The 23,358-nt window shown below is 35.2% G+C and overlaps 1 protein-coding gene across 1 annotated transcript in view; it reads right to left on the minus strand.

The window, feature by feature from the left end:
* Positions 1–23,358, minus strand: part of DNAH2 (dynein axonemal heavy chain 2) — a 107,652-nt gene that overhangs the window by 68,548 nt on the left and 15,746 nt on the right. Inside the window, exons 8-12 of the mRNA XM_051995791.1 lie at positions 13,234–13,425; positions 9,966–10,171; positions 7,829–7,958; positions 7,351–7,533; positions 6,488–6,702 (exon numbers count right to left, since the gene is read on the minus strand). Coding sequence (XP_051851751.1) covers positions 6,488–6,702; positions 7,351–7,533; positions 7,829–7,958; positions 9,966–10,171; positions 13,234–13,425 — 926 coding nt within the window. The remainder of the gene's footprint in view (positions 1–6,487; positions 6,703–7,350; positions 7,534–7,828; positions 7,959–9,965; positions 10,172–13,233; positions 13,426–23,358) is intronic.

Below are 23,358 nucleotides of genomic sequence, written 5' to 3' on the forward strand. Positions count from 1 at the left end.
TCTGAGTCTTAAGAATTTATTTTTTTTCCTTCAATATTCTGCTCAATTACCACTTTCTTTCCCTGATCCCCACTGCTGCTCATTCCCCTTTCTGAAATTACCTGGTATTTGTTTTGTACATATTGTGAACATACTTACTATACATACATCTTTCTTGCAATTTCATTTTTGTCTTTGTATTCACGGCATCTAATCCAGTGTCTGGAACAAAGCAGCCATTTAATAAATACTTGTTTTTGCCTGACTGACTGTGTAGGTAGGTTTATAGGAAAAATCAGATTATCATCCAAGTGTAGAATGACAATGGTCTATGAGATCTTGAGAATAGTATTTAGGAAGAAGATGATGCTTATTTCACATACAGCAAAAAAAAAAAAAAAAAAAGACAGACCCTCACTGAAAATACATTCCCATTGTATTTAGGTATAAATCAAAAGATAATAGATTACAGTATTGTGACTCTCAAGCACCACTCACTGATCTGGATTTTTTTTTTATTGATCAGTTATCCAACAGGTTATGTATTCCTCCTTTCCACCTCCCAATATTATAGTCAGAGATAGAAGAAAAGTCTCACCTATGACTCAAGGACTGGCTCCCCTTCAATACCTGTGGATGTGACTAATGATTTCTAGCAGAAGCTAGATGGCTCTAGAATCCTCTTGGATCTGTCTGGAAAACGCTGGCATTGTTTCTGTCCTCTCCCTTCTTCTCTAGTTACTTTCTAACACATTTTGTTTATTTACCCACCAGATTCCCAATAGTCTTAGCTTTGACCCTATAGATAGATGCCTAAGAGGGATTAGAAGTCAACTACCATTTAAAATAAACCCCATCCTAGCATGTCTCTAGGATGGTGGGGTTTGGCTGTTCCTTAAAGTGGGACTCACTGTCCCCACATCTCTAGGTGAAGCAGTACCAAAACAGCAGTAGCTAGGACACAGTCTATCATTTAAAGTACCACAATCAGCACATTATATCACAATAATTACAATTTTAATTCTTGAGTTACTTCCCCTTACTCTCTGATTTTGCCATGGGCAAAAAAGAACTGCAAAGGAAGAGTACATCTTCAAACTAGGAACAATAACACTAAAAATGCCCAAAGAGCATTTGGAAAGCAGTCCTCCACTTATTATCTTCTTAATAAAATCAAACTGTAAGTCCCGAAGAGCTTAAGATTGATATTGATTATATGACCATCTGAAATTTAGAGCTCAACACTAATAGTGATACTATTAAATACTTAGTAGTCATGACACAGATCAAAATCAATAGATTGTAGAGAAGAGGCCAACCAAATTAACTCATCTTACGTTTCAATCTAGGAACCCTCACGAGGACCACCATCTAAATTCTGAATAAATATCCTACATATGGTTATTTCATTTGAATATTAACATAATTTTTATGAGGTAGACAGGTATTATCATCAATATTTTGCAGGGAAGATCTTTGCTCCTATTCCTAGTTCCCTATTTTGAACTTTTAAAAAGTTACAAGGTCTGGTCAAGATTTAAGATTTTTAGCAAAAGAATTTTAAAACAGTCTAGAAATCTAGAAGTGCAATCGTTTTTAAATGTACTTCCTAGAACCAGTTGTTTATTTAATTAGTGATTCATCTCTATAGGAATAAATCCTACAAGAATAAACTCTACAGTTTTGAAAGAAGCAGTATTTACTTAAAAATAAAGGGTAATACTATAAACAAATTAGGAGAGCAACGGATAGTCAGATCTTTGGAGAAAGGAGGAATTTATGGCCAAAGAAGAACTAGAGAACATTATGAAATACAAAATGGATACTTGTGAGTACATTAAATTAAAAAGGTTTTGCACAAACAAAATCAACATAGCCAAGATTACAGGGAAGCAGAAATCTGAGAAAATTTTTACAGCCAGTGTTTCTGATGAAAGCCTCAAATTTATAAGAATACAAGAATACAATTGGAACCCAATTGATCATTAGAAGATATGAACAGGCAATTTTCAGATGAAGAAACTAAGGTCGTCTATAATCATATAAAAAAAATCTAAATCGCTATTGATTATAGAGAAATGCAATTTAAGACAACTCTGAGATATTTCAGACCTCTCTGAGATACCTCACACCTATTAAATTGTCTAAGATGATAGGAAAAGATAATGATGCATGTTAAAGGGGATATGGGAAAACTGGAACACTAATTCATTGTTGGTGGGGTTGTGAATTGATCTAACCATTTTGGAGAACAATTTGGAACTATACCCAAAGGGCTACAAAACTGTATATACACTTTGATCCAGAAGTCTCACTACTGGGTCTATATCCCAAAGAGAACATAAAAGAGGGAAAAGAACCCACATATGCAAGAATATTTGTAGCAGCTCTTTTTGTGGTGGCAAGGAATTAAAAATTGAGTAGATATCTATCAACTGTAGACCAATTGACTAAGTTATGATATATGGATTAACAGAATATTATTGTTCTATAAGAAATGATAAGCAAATTGATTTCAGAAAATCCTGGAAAGATTTATATGAACTGATGCTGAGTAATGTGAGCAGAACCAAAAGAACACTGTACTCAGTAACAGCAAGATTGTGTGATGATAAACTATGGTGGACTTAGTTCATCTCAGCAATGTGGTGATCTAAGACAATTCCAATAGACTTGGGCTGGAAAATGACATGTGCATCCAGAGACAGAACTATGGAAACTGAATGCAGATTGAGAAAGAATCCCCCACTCCCATTTGATTTTAAAAAAATACTGGGAAAACTAGAAACAGTCTGGCAGAAATTATGCTTTGCCCAATATATAAAACCATATCCCATAATTAATTTTAAATTGATAAATAACTTTAATATTAAAGATCATTTAAAAAGTTAAAGAGAAGCTCATCATATACCTCTCACAGCTATGGGTAGGAGTTGTAATGTTAACCAGACTAATAGGAAATTACAAAAGATAAAAGTTAACTGTAATTGTATGAAATGGAAAAGCTTCTGCACAAAGTTAATGCATTTAGAAGAAAGGAATTAATCATATAGAAAAAAAGAATTTTTAATATAATTTACCCGATGAGGGTTTGGTATCCAAAATATATATATATGGAGAGAGAGAGAGAGAGAGAGAGAGAGAGAGAGAGAGAGAGAGAGAGAAAGAGAGAAGTGTGTATACTTGTGTGTTTAAATAAATTTTAAAAAATCATTCCTCAATAGTTAAGTGACCAAAAGATATGAATAAATTCTCAAAAGAAGCACAAACTGTTATTTTAAAATATTTTTTAAAATAAGAATGTTTCAGATCACTAAGGATAAAAGCAATGAAAGTAAAAAACAACACTGAGTTTTCATACCCATTAAATTGGAAAAGATAACAAAAGATGGAAAAAGTCAATTTTGAAGGGATTGTGGAAAGATAAGTACACTAGTGCATTGTTGGCAAAACTGTGAATTGATACAATCATTTTGGAAACCAGTTTTAAAAATGAAATAAAGTGACTAAAATATGCATTTTAGTCTTTAGTGACTATAGATTCCATTACAAGGCTTATACCCTAAACAGTCCATTATTAAAAAGAAAGTCCCTATATCCATCAAAATATCTATAGCAACACTTTTTTATATTAACAAAAAATTGAAAACAAGGTAAATGTCTATCAATTGAGTATTCTGGTACATGAATACAACAGAATATTACTCTGCTATAAGAAATTTTGAATATGATGAATATAGAGAGGAATAGAAAGATTTATAGTCATATGCAAAATAAAGTAAGCAGTGCAATGAAAACAAAAAACATGACTGTTATTGTTCTATCATTTTCAATCACATCCAACTCATCATGACCCCATTTGGGAGTTTTCTTGGCAAAAATAATATTGGATTGACTTATTATTTCCTTCTCTAGCTCATTTTACAGATGATGAAACTGAGGCAAAAAGGTTAAGTGATTTGCCCAAGGTCACTCAGCTAGTAACCGTCTAGGTCAGATTTGAATTCAAGAAGGTGAGTCTTCCTAACTCCTGGTCCAGGACTTTTACCTGCTATGCTATCTAGCTGCTCCAATATATGACTATAAATAATTGATAATGAATACTGTAAAATTATAAGCATGGTGCAAAAAATGAGAAATGAAAAACAGCCCTACCTCATTCCTTTGCGAAGAATAAATCCTATTGATTTTTTGCCATATAAGTTAAATATTCCCACTTCCTGATCCTCATATAGTATATATAATATAAATTCAATTTAACATATATATAATATATTATTACATATAATATATAATATAAATTGAACTAAATATAAAAACTCAGTACTACTCCTTAATTATAAGAGAATTAGAATATGATGTATTCCAAAAGACAAATTGATTTGTACCCCAAAAGAACATATATTTCAAAAGATATACTTTTCTATAAAAAGGAATAATTCCTATGCTTAAAAATTGTTCTAAATAATACAGAAACTCTGCATTCTATAAAAACCATTTTTTTGAGACAAATATGATCCTGATACTCAAAATGAGATGGAACAAAACAGAAAAGAGAATCATCAAGCTCCTTTTTGAGGGGAGTTGATAATTCTTTTAAAAAGTTAAAATGTAAAATTCAAGTTATAAAGTAATATTGATGTGAAAATTTAAAATACAAATTTTTCTAAGACTATGGTAATATAACATTTTATATGAAAGTTGGTTTCATCCAGTCAAAATTACTCTTTAATTTCTTTAAATCTTCCCAAAAGCACATCTCTGTGTTTTTAAACAGTTATAAATAAAAATGAGATAGGGTCTCTTTAGAAGGCAATCTGTATCAAAGAACAGATGGATTAGACATAAATCTTTTTTACAATACCTAGCTAAATTACTGATTCACCTAGAAAGGTGAAGCTCCATATAGATCTAGCTAAGTCCAAGACAACTAGTTCAGTTCAAGCAACTGACTAGTTCTGGATGATTTGCAGATGCTAGGGAGCTATGAAGCTTTAAACTGAGTTAGAAAAAGGGAGCTAAATGTCACCAATCTAGAGTGAACAAATTCCAGTCATTTTTTAATGTTCCAATTATGTCAGATAAATCTAAAGACAGGGATTGGTAGAATCCCTTTGGAGTCAGAAGATGCATTTATGGATTTATTTTCACTCATTATTTCCTAAGCTTTACCAATGCTAATTTGGATATTTCAAACTGAATGTCCCAGAGTCATCTTTAACATATCCAAAACAAAATTCATTATATTTATCCCCAAACACACTCCTCTTTCCAACTTCCCTATTACTGTTTAGGGCACTATTATCCTCCCATTCACCTCAGACCTTAATCTTAGTGACATCCTCAAACTGACTCATTCATCCCAGTAAGCTGTCAAATCTTCTTTCTCTACAACTTATCTCATATATGTCTTCTCTCTATCCACACAACTACCTCCCTAGTTCAGGTCTTTTATCACATCTTGCAGGACAATTGCAATAGTCTTTTAACTGGTTATTCTCACCTCTGCCCTCTCTAATCCATCTTTTGGTACAACTGCCAAAGTGATTTTCCTAAAGCATAGTTTTAACCATAGGGACCTATTTCAATATACTTCCTCTTACTTCTAGGAATAAACTGGCCTCTTCCTATCTTTATAGTCTTCTTGGCTGTACTCTCCAACATGCATTCTATGGTCAAGCTCTGCTGACATACTAACCCTTCTTTATACATACTTCTCCATCTCTCATCTCTGTGATTTTGTACTGGTTGCCCCTCAGGCCTACAACACTCTTGCTCCTGACCTCCACTTCTTAGAATCTCTGACTTCCTTTAAGAATCAACTCAAATCCTATCTTCTACAAGAGGCCTATCCCAAGTCCCCTTGACACGAATGCCTTTTCTTCTACCTTACTCTCCCATCTACTCTTTATGTATTTTGTATTTCTATATACATTATCATTTTTCTATTGAATGTATGCTCTCTTTGTATTCTTAGGGTTTAGCACAGTACCTGGCAAATAGTAAGGGTTTATTAAATACTTGCTTGATTGGATGAAGGGGACATATGAAAAGGCACATGGAACAAAAGCATCTTATTTGCTTGCTGACTTTGTCAGTTCTTTTGGTTCTGCCTTGTTAAAGCCTGGTGGGTTTATGTAAAATGTCCCTTGTATTGTGTATTTATTTGACAGTTATTGTTCAAATTTTTTTAAAACCAAAAAATAATGGTTATAAATTTACAAGGAGGGATTTGCTCAGAGACTTTCTTCTTGCCACATACCACATGGTTTTTACCAGGGAACAGAAACACCAGGTGGCAGTATACCTTAATCATTGGCTCCTTTTTGAGGGGAGTTGATAATTCTTTTAAAAAGTTAAAATGTAAAATTCAAGTTATAAAGTAAAAGCAAATATAGTAGAGCACAAATTATAGAACCAGAGAGACTGATAGAAATAGGAACCAAGTAATAAAAACAGAATTATGAGAAGGGTCAGGGAAGAGGGATAGAGAAGATGAATCCTCTACTTGTCAAAGTTGACATCCAGCATTCCTGGCTTCTCCGTACTGATCCCCAGCAGTGGGGTGTCCAGTCGCCGAATGCTGTCCTTTTCCACAGTCTGTGTCCAATCTTGAAAAGTCTTTCGAACCAGTTCATCCATAGCCTGGGTCAGTTGCTGGTATGTGTGGACACTCTCCTCTCCAGTGCCAATGTGGGGCAGAAAATGGGCAGATGAGAGGCACTAAAAAGATAGGTGGGAAAAGGCGTATAAGCAGGCTTTATTTTTAACATGTTAATACCTGATCTGGTCCAAAGACTTTTACCTGGGGGCTATAGAAAGTTTAGTTGAAAAATTGGAAATACTATCTACCAGAAGAGAAGATACTTTCAGAGAGAGGACTGATTTATTTCAAGTGCAACTGAAGTATAATTTTCTCACTTTATTTTTCTTGCCTTTGTCTTTACAACATGGCTAATATGGAAATGTTTTGCATGACTGTGTATGTATAAGGGGTATCATATTGTTTGACTTCTCAAGAAATGGGAGAGTGGCTAGAGGAAAGAAGAGAATTTGGAACTCAAATGTTTTTTAACAGCATCTTAAAAATAAATAATAAAATGTTTAAGAAAAATGAAAATGTAAAAGAAAGATTGACATAAATGATCTGATCAATAGAGTAGGTCAAAAGAAAAAGATTGAAGAAGATGTTATAGAACAGAGAAGACATTACATTGAAAAAGAAAAAGGAGATAAGAGAAAAAAGAGACAGCAAAAACTAGGGTCTTACTGAAAGAGAAATACACAAAGTGCAGAATGAGTACCAAGCACCAGAACTGAGATATGAAAGCGTAAGATCAATGTACACTAAGCAGATACTAGAACACTCACATTCATGGAACGATCAAGACGACGACGCAGGGTGCGCACCCAAAAGGCATGACCAGAATACTGGCCCATATATGGAGGTATATAGGGCCATTTCTTGCTTAGTTCTCGATTCACCAGAGTCAATTCTCCATTGAACATCATGTACAGATCCACTGCCTTCTTGTCAAATGTTCGCTTTATAGCCTAAAAATAAAATAGAAGGAGTTTGGGAAGGAAGTTCCTTGGATTCCTGAGAACTGATGTACAAGGAGGCTCCTCCCTTTTAGTAATTCCAGAGTGTGGGAGTTACTTATGGAGGATATGTTGCTAGATTTTTACATCCTTCTTGGGTGATCTTGAGAGCACTGCTAAAGTTTTGATGATTTGGTGTGAGGTAGATATGGGATAAAAATGGGTTGGTTTAGTCCCTGGGTGAGGAGGGACCAGGTAGATTTAAAAGATAGTGAGGGCTTTCAAAGATGCATGAAGCAGGAGGCACCTCGCGGCTTGCAAGTCTATGAAAGGTATCCAGTAGCAATACTCCATGTTCTACATCTCGAATTGTCTCAAAGGCTGCAGTAATCAAGTTCTGTGTCATCACCTCCAGATCTTTAATTCCTGCCCGGAACCTATAATAGTTGCAAAATGTTACATGTTGAGATGAATGAGCCCTCAATCCTGGCCTCTACCCAACCCCACCTGAAATCCTTGAACCCCCTTTACAAAATCATAGAATCTTAAGAATTAGGAGGGACTTCAGAGGCTGCATCACTTTACTTTTCTAAAAACTGGTTCTCTCTAATTAGCCCAGACTAGATGTGTAGGTGCTTCGATTGGCATGGTAGCTCTGACCTATTTCTGAGCTGGTGCATCACTCCTTGGATAACCTGGTATGCTTACCCAAAGAAATCTCACTCACAGTCGTTGGAGCTCATCACATTAGACTTTCTACAGAACCCAATTGGCTCAGCCCATTACAGTTGGTAACTCCCAAACTCAAAGAGTTCTGTGAGTCTCCATCAACCTCCCTGACAGCAGGCATCACAGGCATAGGTCCCCCCTATCTGGCACAACCCATTTCTGACCAAGAATCCTGTCTACAATATCTCTAATTGTTTTCTAGTCTTTGATGACATCAAGTAAAGCAAAACCCGCTATCTACTAAAGTGGTCCTTTCTACTTTTGGACAGCTCTATTAGAATGTTTGCTTTTTGTATAACAAATCTTTATCTGCCTGAAACTTAGACTCATTACTCTTAGAAGAAGGGTTGGGCACATCTGGGGCTAAACAGAATATATCAGATTCCTTTTCCATGTGACAAGCCTATAAATTCTTGAAGACAGCTATCACATTTCTCTATAAAATTTTCTCTTCTGAACTAAATACCCCCGTTCCTTCAACCAATCTTCATATGACATGTTTCTCCAGTCTTAACACTATCCTGCCTTTCTTTTTTACATATTTCAGTTTGCCTATTTCCTTCCTAAAAAGTATTGCCCCAAACTCAACAGAGTTCAGTTATATGTGATAGTCTGATCATTTCAGAGTATGATGAATTCATTACTTCCCTACTTCTGGATACTATGCCTCACTAAATGCAATCTAGAATGGCATTGGGCTGCCATATCACACTATTACTTTGAAGTGAATACACAGGTTGCCATATCCTTTTCCCCAGAATTATTAAATGGTTATATCATTCTTATCCCCTACTTGTGAAATTGATGTTTTGAACTCATGTGGGATTTTCCTTTCTCCTTATTAAATTACATTTTATTTTATTAAACTCAACCCAACAATCTAGCTGTCAAAGATCTTGATGATTCTGACTCTAGCATCTACTTAATTCTCTCAGTTTCATACTACCTGGAAAGTTAATAAGCCATTGATTAAAAAATCAAATAACATAAGACTAAGGACACATTCTCTAGAACACTCCACTAGAGATGTCATAACAAGTGACATCAACCTAGAATGACTATTCTTAGTCGGATTCAGCCAAAAACAGTTCTAATCTCACTTATTATCTAGCCAATATTTATCCATCCTGCCTATAAGGCCAGAATGAGAAACTCTGGCAAATAGATATAAAATATATCTATAATATGTTCCTAATCTACTGGTCTTGTTACCCTGCCAACCAAGACATAAGGTTAATGTGGCATATCCTAGTCTTGAAGAACAGGCTTTCAGTGATCACCAATTTCCTTTCTAAGTATTTACAAACTGTCTCTTTAATTATATGCTCTTTTACTCTCTTATTTGAAAACTGGCACATATGCTATTCTCCAGTTTTGTGACATCTCTCTCATTCTCCAACATCTTTCAAAGATCACTGATGGCAGATCAGCAATCACTTGTGCTTTCTATAAGACAGAATATAGTTTTTAAGTGTCTTGCACTCAATTGAGGGCATCTAGATGCCAAATAACCACTGTCTCATCTCTTTTGAGATTTCCCTGCCAATTATTTGCATGCTTTTTTTTCCCAATCCAAAGCTTACTCTTAAAAGACATCCATCAGACAAGTCCCTTTACTTTTCCTGATCTTGAAACCTTTTCCTATTCTATTCGCTTTTTTCTACTCAGTCCTCCTTCTGCCCCCTTCCTTGGCTTCACTCTGTGGTGCTCTCTACCTATTATAATCCTCATGCCAAGATGTGTTTTTGACATCTAGGATGCCCCCATGAACAGCCCGTAGCATGAGTAGATTCTTATGAAAGATGTCCTCAATCTCCAGCAAATTACGTGCTATTTGGGGCCCTTCAGCACCAAAGAAACAGGGTATGTCTTCCTGCTTGCCATCCACCCAACGAGCGAAGTGATATTGGCAGTCACAAACCTAGAAGAGATTGCACATTTGGTCTCAAGCTTCCTCTTCTTAGCCTAGAAGTTTCCAGCTAGAAGCAATCATATCTAATAAATAGGATCAGTAAGAGACATAGGCTACTGAAATAGAATTAAGGATAAAGAACTAGATCTAGCATATTGGGTCAGTGATAATGATGGAGGCAAAATCTGTAAATAGGCTGAAAAGGGAAAGGGTGGAACCACTACAAAGTACCTGGAATATAGTAATCACTTAATAATTGCTTGTTGCTTGATTAGTCCCTACTCCCCCACCTCCTCAGGCTCCTGAACAAGGATTCTGCCATTGCTTTGGTTCCCCACCTTAACCAAAGTTTCCACACCTCAATAAGATCCTTGCAACGCTGTACAAAGGCATCAACCTGGGCAAATATGCTTGTCTGGTCCAAAACCCAGCCCCGGTTGGAGAACCTGAGTTGGGAAGTAGAAAACACAGGTATGATAGTTTTAGATCCACTGGCAGGAGATACAATACTAGATTAGTACTGAATTCACAGGAGTCTTTACCAGAAAGGTTAATTCTAAGGGTTTAGAATGGGAAGAACCAGAGACAGGGAATGATGCATCTAGGTTCTAGACATGATGAATAATCAAAATTCTGCAATCCATTTGTGGAGGGAAAGGGAGAAAAGGGAGGCTCCTGGGAATAGATATGGGTTATTAGAGTGAAGTGGGAAGTAGTTGGACTTGTACCCAAAGAGGACTAAATAGGGACATGAAATCTGTGACTATGAGAATTCAAAAGTAAAGAATTGATTCAGAAAGCAAATTCTGCTCTTTTGGGGATTGGGGAGGGGTCAGGGAAAAGGTGATATAACCTACTGCGTATGTAATTGTACAGCCTGCATGTAGTGGTCCTTCCATGCCTGACAGCATGCTATGCAGCTGCGTAGACTCTCTTTGCTAGAATTGACATAGCCTTCAAATATTCGGTCCAGGGAAATATTATGGCAGCACAAACGTATGATCTCGTTGCTCATCTACAAGGACAAATTGATTTAACCCTCAAACTATAGTCTCCCAGTCTAATACCCAATCATCCCAATCCTTTCTTTGAGTCACCTTGACTCCCCAAGTCTACTCATGCTACTCATAAAGGCATTCTTTTGCCTCTAAACCACTCCCAGTTGTATTGTATATCTGGGTTATGAACCTTCACACTTTGGCTCAGATGACTCCTTGTCTCTAACCACATAATCACTTCTCACTAAGACTGTAGCCTCCTAACCAGTATCTCTCAGTTTAGCTTCTTTCCTCCCATCCAATGGATTTTTTTTTTTTTAATGCTGAGGCAATTGGGGTTAAGTGACTTGACCAAATTTGAACTCAGGTCCTCCTGATTTCAGGACTGGTGCTCTATCCACTGCACCACCTAGCTGCCCCTGCAATCAATTTTTAATGCATCTCTCAAAATGATCTTTTTTTAAGGTTAATGCTGATTTTAACATACAAAAATCTGCAATGGCTCTTTACTGCCTTTAGAATAAAATGTTAAAAGACTTTAGCATAGAACACAAGAACTTTCAGACTCTACCTCCACCTGCCTCATTTCATAAGATCCATTTATGTATCCTATGTGTCTATCAAACTGGTCTAATAACCCATTTCCCAAATTTCTCTATCTTTGTGCCTCTAAGCCTCCAATATCCAGCCTTGCCTTACAATCCTTTCTCATCTTCATCTTTCAAAGACTCCACCTTCTTTCAAGGCTCAGTTCAGATGCTACCTTTTGTAACACTTCTGAATTCTACCCCCTCTCCAAATATTAATGGCCTCTTCTGCTTCAAATGTGTCTAGAGAACTGAGTTCTCCTTTGCATCTACTCCATCACTCCCTGCTTTGTGTTATACTTCCCAAAAGAATGGAAGCACCTTGAAAGCAAGAACTACTTTGTTACTTCAGTGCCCTGCAGTGAGAAATTACTTAATACAATTAATTGCATTGAATATATTTAAATGAAACTTCCAAATTCACTCTCACATCCCTATTAGCCTCATCTATACCCACTACCCAGCTGGTTCCTTTCTAACTTGTTGACTCACTTTAGGGATTTTACAATTGCGGGAAATAGTTTTGTCCATGTTTCATTCTTAAATCCTTCTTGTTTTAGTGGATAGGATAGAGTCATATTCTCAGGGAATGCTAAATGTTTGTTGAATTAAATCCCAACACAAGGAAAAAAGAAGACAACAGGTCTTCCATAATCCTAATCCTTCCTACCAAAATTTCCAGTCTGAAAATTCTCCATTCCTTCAGATACAAAAGAATTCAGCTCAAGTATCTACCTACTTAGGATCTGAAGCAAAGAATAATTTTGGAAAACTTAAATGTTCTGTTGGGCCTCATACTTTTCAGATATCTTCACAATAACCCTGAGAAGTTGATAATATTATCCTTACTTTACAACTGAAGACACTGAGACAGAGATTAAATGACTTGCCTTGTTCAACAAAACTAATAAATATCTAAGGCTGGATTTGAATTTAGGTATCCTTGACCCCAAGACCAACATTCTATTCACAACATCCCCTAATATAACATGTAAGCCTGAGAACTCTGGAAATAGCAGCACATCCATCTACCCAGATTATAGGCCTTGCTTCCAGGGTGATGGAATAAGTTTTGTGAAGATACAAGCTACAGGTGCTGTGTCTTCCACTTTGTCAGAAGATATCACTACTAAAGATGCAAAAAGAAAAAAAATTTTCCAGCTACCAAATCTTTGGCACCATCAAACAGTTTATCATTGGAAATGATTGGTTTATCAATGAAAATGATACATCACCATCTGTCTTGCTACTGTATCCTATGGAGTAGTGGAGCTTTCTGTATGATTTGCAGCTAAAATTTTCTATATGTGTTGTTTACCCTTACTAAAAAGGGTAGGAATTTAAAAAGTAGGAATGCTTGCTTTTCTAACAATTCTTCGGTACCCTTAAGGTCCCTGTGATTCCCAGATGATATCTGGCTGAATGAATTTAGTGTGCAAGTTTTCAAAATCTTGAGAAACAATAAACCCATTCTCATCACACAGACCTTTCGGAAGAGGGAGGTGAGCCTCTCACGTGTGTTATAGTATGGGGAGTTGACCCAAATAATGCGGATGAGACTGAGCAGAAGAGGGAATTTATTGGGTATGTCCTTAGGCTGCAAAACTGCCAGTTCCTGATAGGGCTCCTTCAGGATTGACAAGAAGGTCAGGTTTGACTGTGCTTGCCGGGAACCATCCTACAGGTGAAAAAATGGTGTTAGTCATCAGAGAATATATTAGAAATAGGGCTCTTCATTTCACTGGGTCCCCATCTTAATTTGCCATCTCCATATTATCTTTTTCAAACTAAGGGACCCAGTATCAATTATTCCACAATGCTATTACTCCTCAGAATTTCTGCCCATTGCTTGCACTGTATTTTCCCTAGTTTATATGTTACTCTGAGAGTATAACATCTTTTTTTCATCATAATATCCAAGTATCCTAAGAAAAGGCTGTATTTCTATTTCCTCTTTGTGCAAGACTCTGAATTATTTTTGATAATTCATTTCAACAATTAGGCATGGACCCACATTTAACACCATATACCAAGATAAGATCAAAATGGGTCCATGACCTAGGCATAAAGAACGAGATTATAAATAAATTAGAGGAACATAGAATAGTTTATCTCAGACTTGTGGAGGAGAAAGAAATTTGTGACCAAAGATGAACTAGAGACCATTACTGATCACAAAATAGAAAATTTTGATTACATCAAATTAAAAAGCCTTTGTACAAACAAAACTAATGCAAACAAGATTAGAAGGGAAGCAACAAACTGGGAAAACATCTTCACAGTTAAAGGTTCTGATAAAGGCCTCATTTCCAAAATATATAGAGAACTGACTCAAATTTATAAGAAATCAAGCCATTCTCCAATTGATAAATGGTCAAAGGATATGAACAGACAATTTTCAGAGGATGAAATTGAAACTATTACCACCCATATGAAAGAGTGTTCCAAATCATTATTGATCAGAGAAATGCAAATTAAGACAACTCTGAGATACCACTACACACCTGTCAGATTGGCTAAGATGACAGGAAAAAATAATGATGAATGTTGGAGGGGATGCGGGAAAACTGGGACACTAATGCCTTGTTGGTGGAGTTGTGAACGAATCCAACCATTCTGGAGAGCAATCTGGAATTATGCCCAAAAAATTATCAAATTGTGCATACCCTTTGATCCAGCAGTGTTTCTATTGGGCTTATATCCCAAAGAAATACTAAAGAAGGGAAAGGGACCTGTATGTGCCAAAATGTTTGTAGCAGCCCTGTTTGTAGTGGCTAGAAACTGGAAAATGAATGGATGCCCATCAATTGGAGAATGGCTGGGTAAACTGTGGTATATGAATGTTATGGAATATTATTGTTCTGTAAGAAATGACCAGCAGGATGAATACAGAGAGGATTGGCGAGACTTACATGAACTGATGCTAAGTGAAATGAGCAGAACCAGGAGATCATTATACACTTCAACAACGATATTGTATGAGGACATATTTTGATGGAAGTGGATTTCTTTGACAAAGAGACCTGAGTTTCAATTGATAAATGACGGACAAAAGCAGCTACACTCAAAGAAAGAACACTGGGAAACGAATGTGAACTATCTGCATGTTTGTTTTTCTTCCCGGGTTATTTATACCTTCTGAATCCAATTCTCCCTATGCAACAAGAGAACTGTTCGGTTCTGCAAACATATATTGTATCTAGGATATACTGCAACATATCCAACATATAAAGGACTGCTTGCCATCTAGGGGAGGGGATGGTGGGAGGGAGGGGAAAAAAAATCGGAACAGAAACGAGTGTCAATATAAAGTAATTATTAAATAAAAATTAAAAAAAAGATAATTCATTTCAACATAACATCAACTAATCAATCACCAACCAGAACTTGGTTATCACCAGCTAATGCCTGTAGCTAGAACTTTAAGAAGCCTATCAATCTTCATACTGATATTGGGTTAAAACTGAGGTTGCTTCCTCTATCCTTCTACCCTTTCAATTAAGACTGAAGTATCTGCTATCTTTACCTGAAGGCATTATTGATAAAACAATGGAAATTTGGCTTGTCAGTCAACCACTCTGGAGGAAGACACACAACCATCAATTGAACAGAGAATGAATGAACCTTGTCATCAAGTATTGGTACAACATATGTTTATTTCACAATAAATTAGGTTGATCAATTCCTTCCTAGGAAATCAGGTTGATGACTTGTTCCTATATTGTCTAACAGATAATATAAACTAATTTTTCTACATATTGATTAATAAAGTTTGATTACTAGCATTGAGAGGGGTATATTTAATTAATATTTCCACACAACTACTTAGCAAAAGTAACAGTAATCTGCATGTACACCATGAATTACAGAAGATACACACAAGATTTATACATAAAATGTCATTAAATTTAATTGGAGAGATATTGCTGGTCCTTATTATTATAATAAAAAACCCAAAACCTAGACAATACTGTCTAAATTAGTTTAACTTATTTAATACTATAACAACTAAAATATATTACTTTGCCCAGGGTCACACAGGTAGGAAGTGTTAAGTGTCTGAGAGCAGATTAGTATAGTAGTATCAATACTACTATTGAGAGCAATAAGACAAGAAACAGAATTTAAAGGCAGAAAGAAAGAGGCAACAAAATTATCCCTATTTGCTGATAATATGATGGTATACTAAACAAAAAAAAAATCCTAGAGAATCAGCAAAGATACTCAAATAACTATAAAATATTTGGGAACTGACCTATCAAAGTACACAAAAGACTTGTATAGATTCAATTACAAACTTAAAGAAATAAAAAAAAATCTTAAATAGCTAGAGAAATATTCAGTGTTCATGGGTAGACCATGCTAGTATAATAAAAATGACAACACTATCAAAATAAATTAACATTTTTAATGCTATATCAATCAGATTTCAAGGGTATACTTTATCAGACTTGGCAAATAACAAAATTCATTTGCAAAAACAAAAGATCTAAAATAGCCAGAGAAATTATGAAAAAAGTAGGGATGAAAAACTAGGATTCCTAGGCCACAAACTACATTATAAAACAGTAGTTATCTGTAGGCTAATAGTAGTTAACAGTAAGTTAAAAAATAGATCAATGGAACAAATTAGACAAGGAAGAATCAAAAAAAATGGAACTCTATAAAACAGTGTTTGATAAAGTGGAAAACATAAATTACCTTAAAAAAAAATCTCCTTATTTGACAAAAACTGATGGGAAAACAGTCTGGCAGAAAACCATACTTAACACCATATTCTACAATACATTCTAAATGAATATATGACCTTAATCTTATGGATCATAATATAAAAAATAGAAGGGAAATAGATCATGTACTTCTCACACCTATGGATAAGAAATATAATCTTTTATCCTTTTTTTCTTTTTTGCTAGGCAATTGGGGTTAAGTGACTTGGCCAAGGTCACACAGCTAGGAAGTATTAAGTAATTGAGGCAAAATTTGAACTCAGATCCTATTGACTCCAAAACCAGTGTTCTATCTACTGTGTCATCTACCTGTCCCAAGAAATATATTCTTTTTTTTTCTTAATGTACATTATTTCTTCCTTTATTTAAAATATGTACTTTTTCTTTAAACCCACTAAATATTTCTGAGTTGCCCTGGAAACTGGATCCAGATTAAAATTTGACAAGGAAATATATTCTTAACCAAACAAGGGACAGAAGCAATTATAAAAGATAAAAAAGATAACTTTGATTATATGAAACTAAAAAGTTTCTGCATAGACAAAATTAAGGCACCGAGGATAAGGGAAATGGTTGAATAGGAAAAAAAATTTTGTATCAAATTTCACTGTTAAGAGTCTGGTAACCCAAGATATATGAACAATACATACATACATACATACATATATATTAAGTTCTTGTTGGTTTTCTGGAGGTCTCTGAATCAGCCTTCTCAGCAAGAGAATACCCAGATGTTAAAGTCCAAATTTTTTATCGTCTCCTTGCCTGGGGCTGGGCAGCTTTCTGTAGAGCCTTTCAGACTGGCTTTGGTTTCAGTGGGGGAAGTGCAGGAGGACAGCTACCATAGTGGTATGAGATGAAGTGAATAAATCTGTCTCTCCTTGGCTCCTAGAGCTTAAGCTCCCTTGTAGAAGGCTGAAACTCTGAATAAGTGTACTTGAATCAGACAACTGAGCACTTAAGGCTAATTACCTAATCAATATGAGACAATGACTTTATTAGCATATGTTTGGATAATGGCTCTTCTCACAGATGATGCTGGCTGAATGTTTGGTGTCAAGATAATTGTAGGCAAGGATAAGAGGGTGGGATGAGAAGAGATCAGAGTCACTTTGCAGCATTACAAGGAGGAGGGAGGCTGGTGGCTCTGGACTTGAGGATTCAGGATTCTGCTTGGCTGCCTCTTTCACTTTCCCCCCCATAAGACCAAGGACTTTGATTTATTCTGACTCTGGCTGACCTTGAAGCCCTCCAGAGGGTTAGCCTGGACTTCATATTCTATTCCTCTTGTCTTCTCCAGCTCTGTCTCTGAGTCTCTCGGTACCTCAGGAGAGCTACCAAGAGCCTGATCAAAGATAGAATGAATCTTGTCCAGTCCTTGATGGTTGTTTTATACTCTATTATAATTACATTATCATAGGTGTGAATCTTGTGGAACTAAGTACTAAGTACATGTACTGAACTAGAGAACTATTAATCACCATTCTAAACTAAATAACCATTGTCTTATCAAGTAAGAATCCTTGTTTCAAGTACAGAATTCTGGCCCATAACATACACACACACACACACACACACACACACACACACACACACACACACATATATATATATATATATATGTATATATATATGCACAAAATGTCCTAACTATTTAGATAAGTGATTAAAGGATATGAAAAAACAATTTTCAAAAGAAGAATTGTAAAGTATTTACAACCACATGTAAGAACTCTCCACAATACTACTAAGAAAAAAAACAAAATCAAAACACTTTGAGCTTTTACTTCACACACTGAAACTTAACAAAAATGATAACAGTCAATGTTGGAAGGGTTATGGAACGATAAACACACTAATACATTGTTGGTGGAGCTATGAAATGATACAACTGTTTTGGAAAACAATTTGGAATTATGAAAAATGGCTAAAAGTCTCAAAGTTCTATATCCTTTTCATTAGATATTCTGTTACTGAACCTATATCCCTAGGAAGAAAAATCCTTATATACACCAAAATATTTATGACAGCCCTTTTTTGTGATACCAAAGAATTGGAAACAAAGTATAAGTCCAACAATTGGAGGATGGCTAAAAGAAATGTGGTACATAAATATAATGGAATAATAGTGTACTGTTAAGAAACTATGTGTGAAGAACATAAGCACAGAAAAGATCTGTGTGAACTGATGCAGAGTGAAGAAAGTCAAGACAAGAAAGCAATATACACAATGACTTTTCAGTTGTGTCTGACTCTTTGTGACCCCATTTAGGGTTTTAGTGGCATACTGGAGTGGTCTGTCATTTTATTTTCCAGCTCATTTTAATGGAAATTGAAGCCAACAGGATTAAGGGACTTGCCAGAATCAAGGACTTAGAATGTGAAGTCAGACATGAACTCAGGAAAATGAGCATTCCAGACTCCAAGTCCAGCACTCTATCCACTGCTATCCTACACAGTGACTAGAACAATGTAAATAGAAAGTACAACAAAGCATTAAAAAAAAAAAATCAAAAGTAAATATAACAAAATTAAAAAGATCAAGAATGATTTGAATGAAGGACATTCTAACTTGTCCCTTTGTGGAGATGAGTTCACCAATATTACACCTTACATCCACATTATATTCACATTACACATTTTCAGATATTTTTCAATATATTGATTAGTTGTGCTGATTTTTTTTCTCTCTAAAAATACCTCTTATGGATAACTCTTTGGGAGAAAGAAGTGAAGGAATACTGAGGATAACTATGATGATATTAAAAGAAAATATCAATAAAAACTTTTTTTTTTTTTTTGCTGAGGCAATTGGGAGTAAGTGACTTGCCTAGGGTCACACAGCTGAGAAGTGTTAAGTGAGGTTACATTTGAACTCAGGTCCTCCTGACTTCAGGGTTGGCACTCTATCCAGTGCAGTAGCACCACCTAGCTGCCCCAACAAAAACATTTTTTAAAAGTTAAAAATAAAAGGAAGTTCTCAAAGATAATTCCACTGAAGTAAACAGAAATAAAAAAACACATTTTTTTGGATTTGGCTAATATTTTATATGACTATGCAAACTTGATCCAAAGTCAATACTTTCTTATGATTAAATCATTTAAGTCATATTTTAATATAGTCTGGGTAGCAATTCCTAGTTTGAAATAATTATGCAAATAATTCACAATGGCCTTTCTTTTTGGTAAAAAGTAGGTTTATTTATGAGAAGAAGTTACAGGCAAAATGAAAAGATAAAATAGACACTAACGATGGGAAATATGAAATAGAATTAGAAGAGCATATAGTTAGCAAGGAAAGGGTTTTTAAAAATTAACAATGGATCTAGGATATACTGCAACATATTTAACATATATAGGACTGCTTGCCATCTTGGGGGGGGGAGAGAGGGAGGGGAAAAAAAAACGAAACATAAGTGATTGCAAGGGATAATGCTGTGTAAAAATTATCCTGGCATGGATTCTGTCAATACAAAGTTATTATTAAATAAATTTAAATTTAAAAAAATAAAAAATAAATAAAAATTAACAATGGAAAAGACAAGTTCTCTAGGGAAATTCACAATTAAACAGGGAAAAGGGAATAAACCACGAGGGGCGAGTATGCCATTAACTGACTAAAAAGGATTTAGCACCCTAAAAAAGATAAGTTAGCTATAACAATGAGAAAGATATTATGAGGCGGGCAAACCCAAAAGGGATGTCATGGGCCATGGATAGATATATGGGGGAAATTTAACTTGGGGATTTGATATAACTTGGCTTTTAAATTAAGTAGTGAAGCTGATCCCCCATCAGTGTCCTTCCCTGCTTGCCTCAGAGGGTAATCTTATTAGTACTTTAGGCTTTCTTTATCAATCCCACTTAGTGACCTAGGACCTCATCATTATGACTACAACATTGTAAAGAAAAACAATTTTGAAAATCTGGAGAATTCCAATCAATGCTATGACCAGACTCCAAAAGTTCAAGAAGCATACCTCCCACCTCTTGATAAAGATGTGAAGTACAAGAATTGTAGCATGAAATATTCATTTCTTTGGATTTGGCCAATGTTTTATATGACTATGGAAACTTTGTACAAGGTATTATTGAATCATTTCAGACATTTTCATGATCCTATTTGGGGTTTTCTTGGCAAAGATACTAGATAGCTTGCCAATTACTTTGTTTGCTCCTTTAACAGATGAGAACTAAAACAATGTTAAATAATTTGCCCAGGATCATCTAGCTAAGTGTCTGAGGTCACATTTGAACTCAGATACTTCTGACTCCAAGGTCAGCTCTCTATCCATTGTACCACTTAGCTGTCTGTTATAAGATGTGAGGGGAAGGTTTTAGAGAGGGGAAATTGTCAAAGAAAAGAGAATTAGTGATAGTGATGTCAAAAAAGGAGAAAAGATCAGTAATGAAGCATTTTTAGAAAGCAAAAACAGAAGTTGATTCAGAGAGAAATAGAAAAAATAGTGTTTGGAACATTCTTAATGTAATGTAAACATATGAAAAGCAAGCTTTGAGTAATGGGTTTGTATGTAATACTCGTTTTCTGTTTTTTATATATGAAAATGTTCAAGATACAATTCTTTTTCTAAAGAAATGAGCCCTATTGTATCTAGGATATACTGCAACATATTTAACATATATAGGACTGCTTGCCATCTTGGGGGGGGGAGGAGGGAGGGAGGGGAAAAAACGAAACATAAGTGATTGCAAGGGATAATGTCGTGTAAAAATTATCCTGGCATGGATTCTGTCAATACAAAGTTATTATTAAATAAAATAAAATTTAAAAAAAAAAAAAAAGAAATGAGCCCTAAATGGGAAATATGCAGTAAACACAAACTCATACTGGGAAAAACCATTCAGGAAAAGATACTTCAAATAATAATTTAAATCAATAGCAAAATACAAATCACTCCAAGTAGAGATTTTCTCAGGAAAGAATCTGTTACGTGGCATATAGAATCAATTATGCAATTGCAACTGAGATGGGAAAAATTAGGTAATCTAAGAGAAATCAAAGGCCCAGCTCTTACATTTATGTGAAATCTGAGACTAAAAAATTCTGAACTCAATTTTAAGAATATCATTTCAGCACAAGAGAGTGTATGCTGATTTTGCCACTTTAGAGGCTAATCAACTATAGAAGTTGAGGAAATAGAGAGGGTCAGTCTGGAAAAAGTGAACAAATGTCTATGAAACTACAGTAAACAGTACATTTCAAGGCTGGTAAAGAAGGAAAAAAATTTCATTATGAGCAGTTGCTAAAAAGAAAACATTTAAGTCAAATTTAAATACAATTTTAAAAAGACACAAACATATAAAATTGAGGAATAAACTAACTTTGCAAAGAGTAGTCAAACTAAGTGTAAGGGGGGTTAGACTGGAGCATATTCCATGTAAATATCCTATGCTGAGCCTATATCCTGGTCAGTTCCAGTGAAACATGTACCACAATACTGGTAAGTTTGTTGCTTTGGGATAATGCAGTAAATCTGAGGTGTCCCATGGTTCACCAACTGAGTTGGGCAATCTTTCTGGAGAAATATATAGGAGAAAAGCTTCAAAGAGAGTACAGTGGCAAGTTATTAAGATAACACAGAAGAGAGGGACTAAATCTTGGCTTCTTGGAGAGACTGTTGCAGTGCTGGTGAATGCAGTAGCCTTTGAGTTTTCCTCCATCTTCTACAAAAAATTCCACTAAGAAAAAGAAAGGATCAGGGAAGCAAGAAATCCATCTTCTATAAAGTTTGAGGGAACAGAAATGCAGTCATGCACAGAGATCATTTTAGATGCCCCAAACATTAAGATTGATTTCATAATCAGTTGTTTACAGATACTGTTCTACCTGCACTCATAGGAACTATGAAGAAGTAACGGTCAAGATTGAAAATATGGAGTGTTACACTACATCCTGGTCATTCTATGAAACATTGAGGAAAATTATTAGCATGGCCTTTGACAAGACTAGACTGGGGGACAAGGATTATTCAAGTTTATGTTACACTGGAATATGTCTGAAGTTTGCTAAGGAAATTGTTGGTATCAACAGAAAAGTTGGTCTTTGGTCCAGAGCCAGCCAATAGACATCCCTGATTAGAATTGACTCCAGCATAGTGAATATTATGTCAAACATGATTGACAGATTAGTTGCTTTTGTTTAACTGTGGTTTTTTTCTTCTTTAAAAAATTATTTCTTAGAACTCTGGGAGATGACTAAGAACCATTACATTGAATTCCCAATCCCTATATTTTTGCCAGCCTATATTTTGGATTTCCTTTACAGGCTAATTATACAATATTTCAGTCCAATTCTTTTTGTACTGCAAAATAACGGTTTGGTCATGTATACTTATTGTGTATCTAATTTATACTTTAATATATTTAACATCTCCTGGTCGTCCTGCTATCTAGGGGAGAGGGTGGGGGGAAGGAGGGGAAAATTGGAACAAAAGATTTGGCAATTGTCAATGCTGTAAAATTACCCATACATATAACTTATAAAAATAAAAAGCTATTAAAAAATTAAATAAAAAAATAAAAAATAAAAAATTCTTTCTTAGACCTGGAAAGATTTACATGAACTGATGCTGAGCAAAACAAGCAGAACCAGAAATACCATACACAGTAATAGCAAAAGTATGCAATGATCAGCTATGAACTATGAAAGGCTTGGTCCTTCTCAGTGATTCAGTGATCCAAGGCAATCTCAATAAACTTTGGGACGAAAACACCATTAGCATCCAGGAAAAAAACTATAGAGATTGAATGTAAATCAACACATGCTATGTTCACTTCTTTTTTCTGTTTTTTTCCCCCTCTCTCGTGGTTTCTCTTTCATTCTAATTTTTTTCTTCCAACATTATTCATAAAGAAATGTA

This window comes from Antechinus flavipes, chromosome 4 (genome assembly GCF_016432865.1).
Source record: "Antechinus flavipes isolate AdamAnt ecotype Samford, QLD, Australia chromosome 4, AdamAnt_v2, whole genome shotgun sequence".
Taxonomy (NCBI): domain Eukaryota; kingdom Metazoa; phylum Chordata; class Mammalia; order Dasyuromorphia; family Dasyuridae; genus Antechinus; species Antechinus flavipes.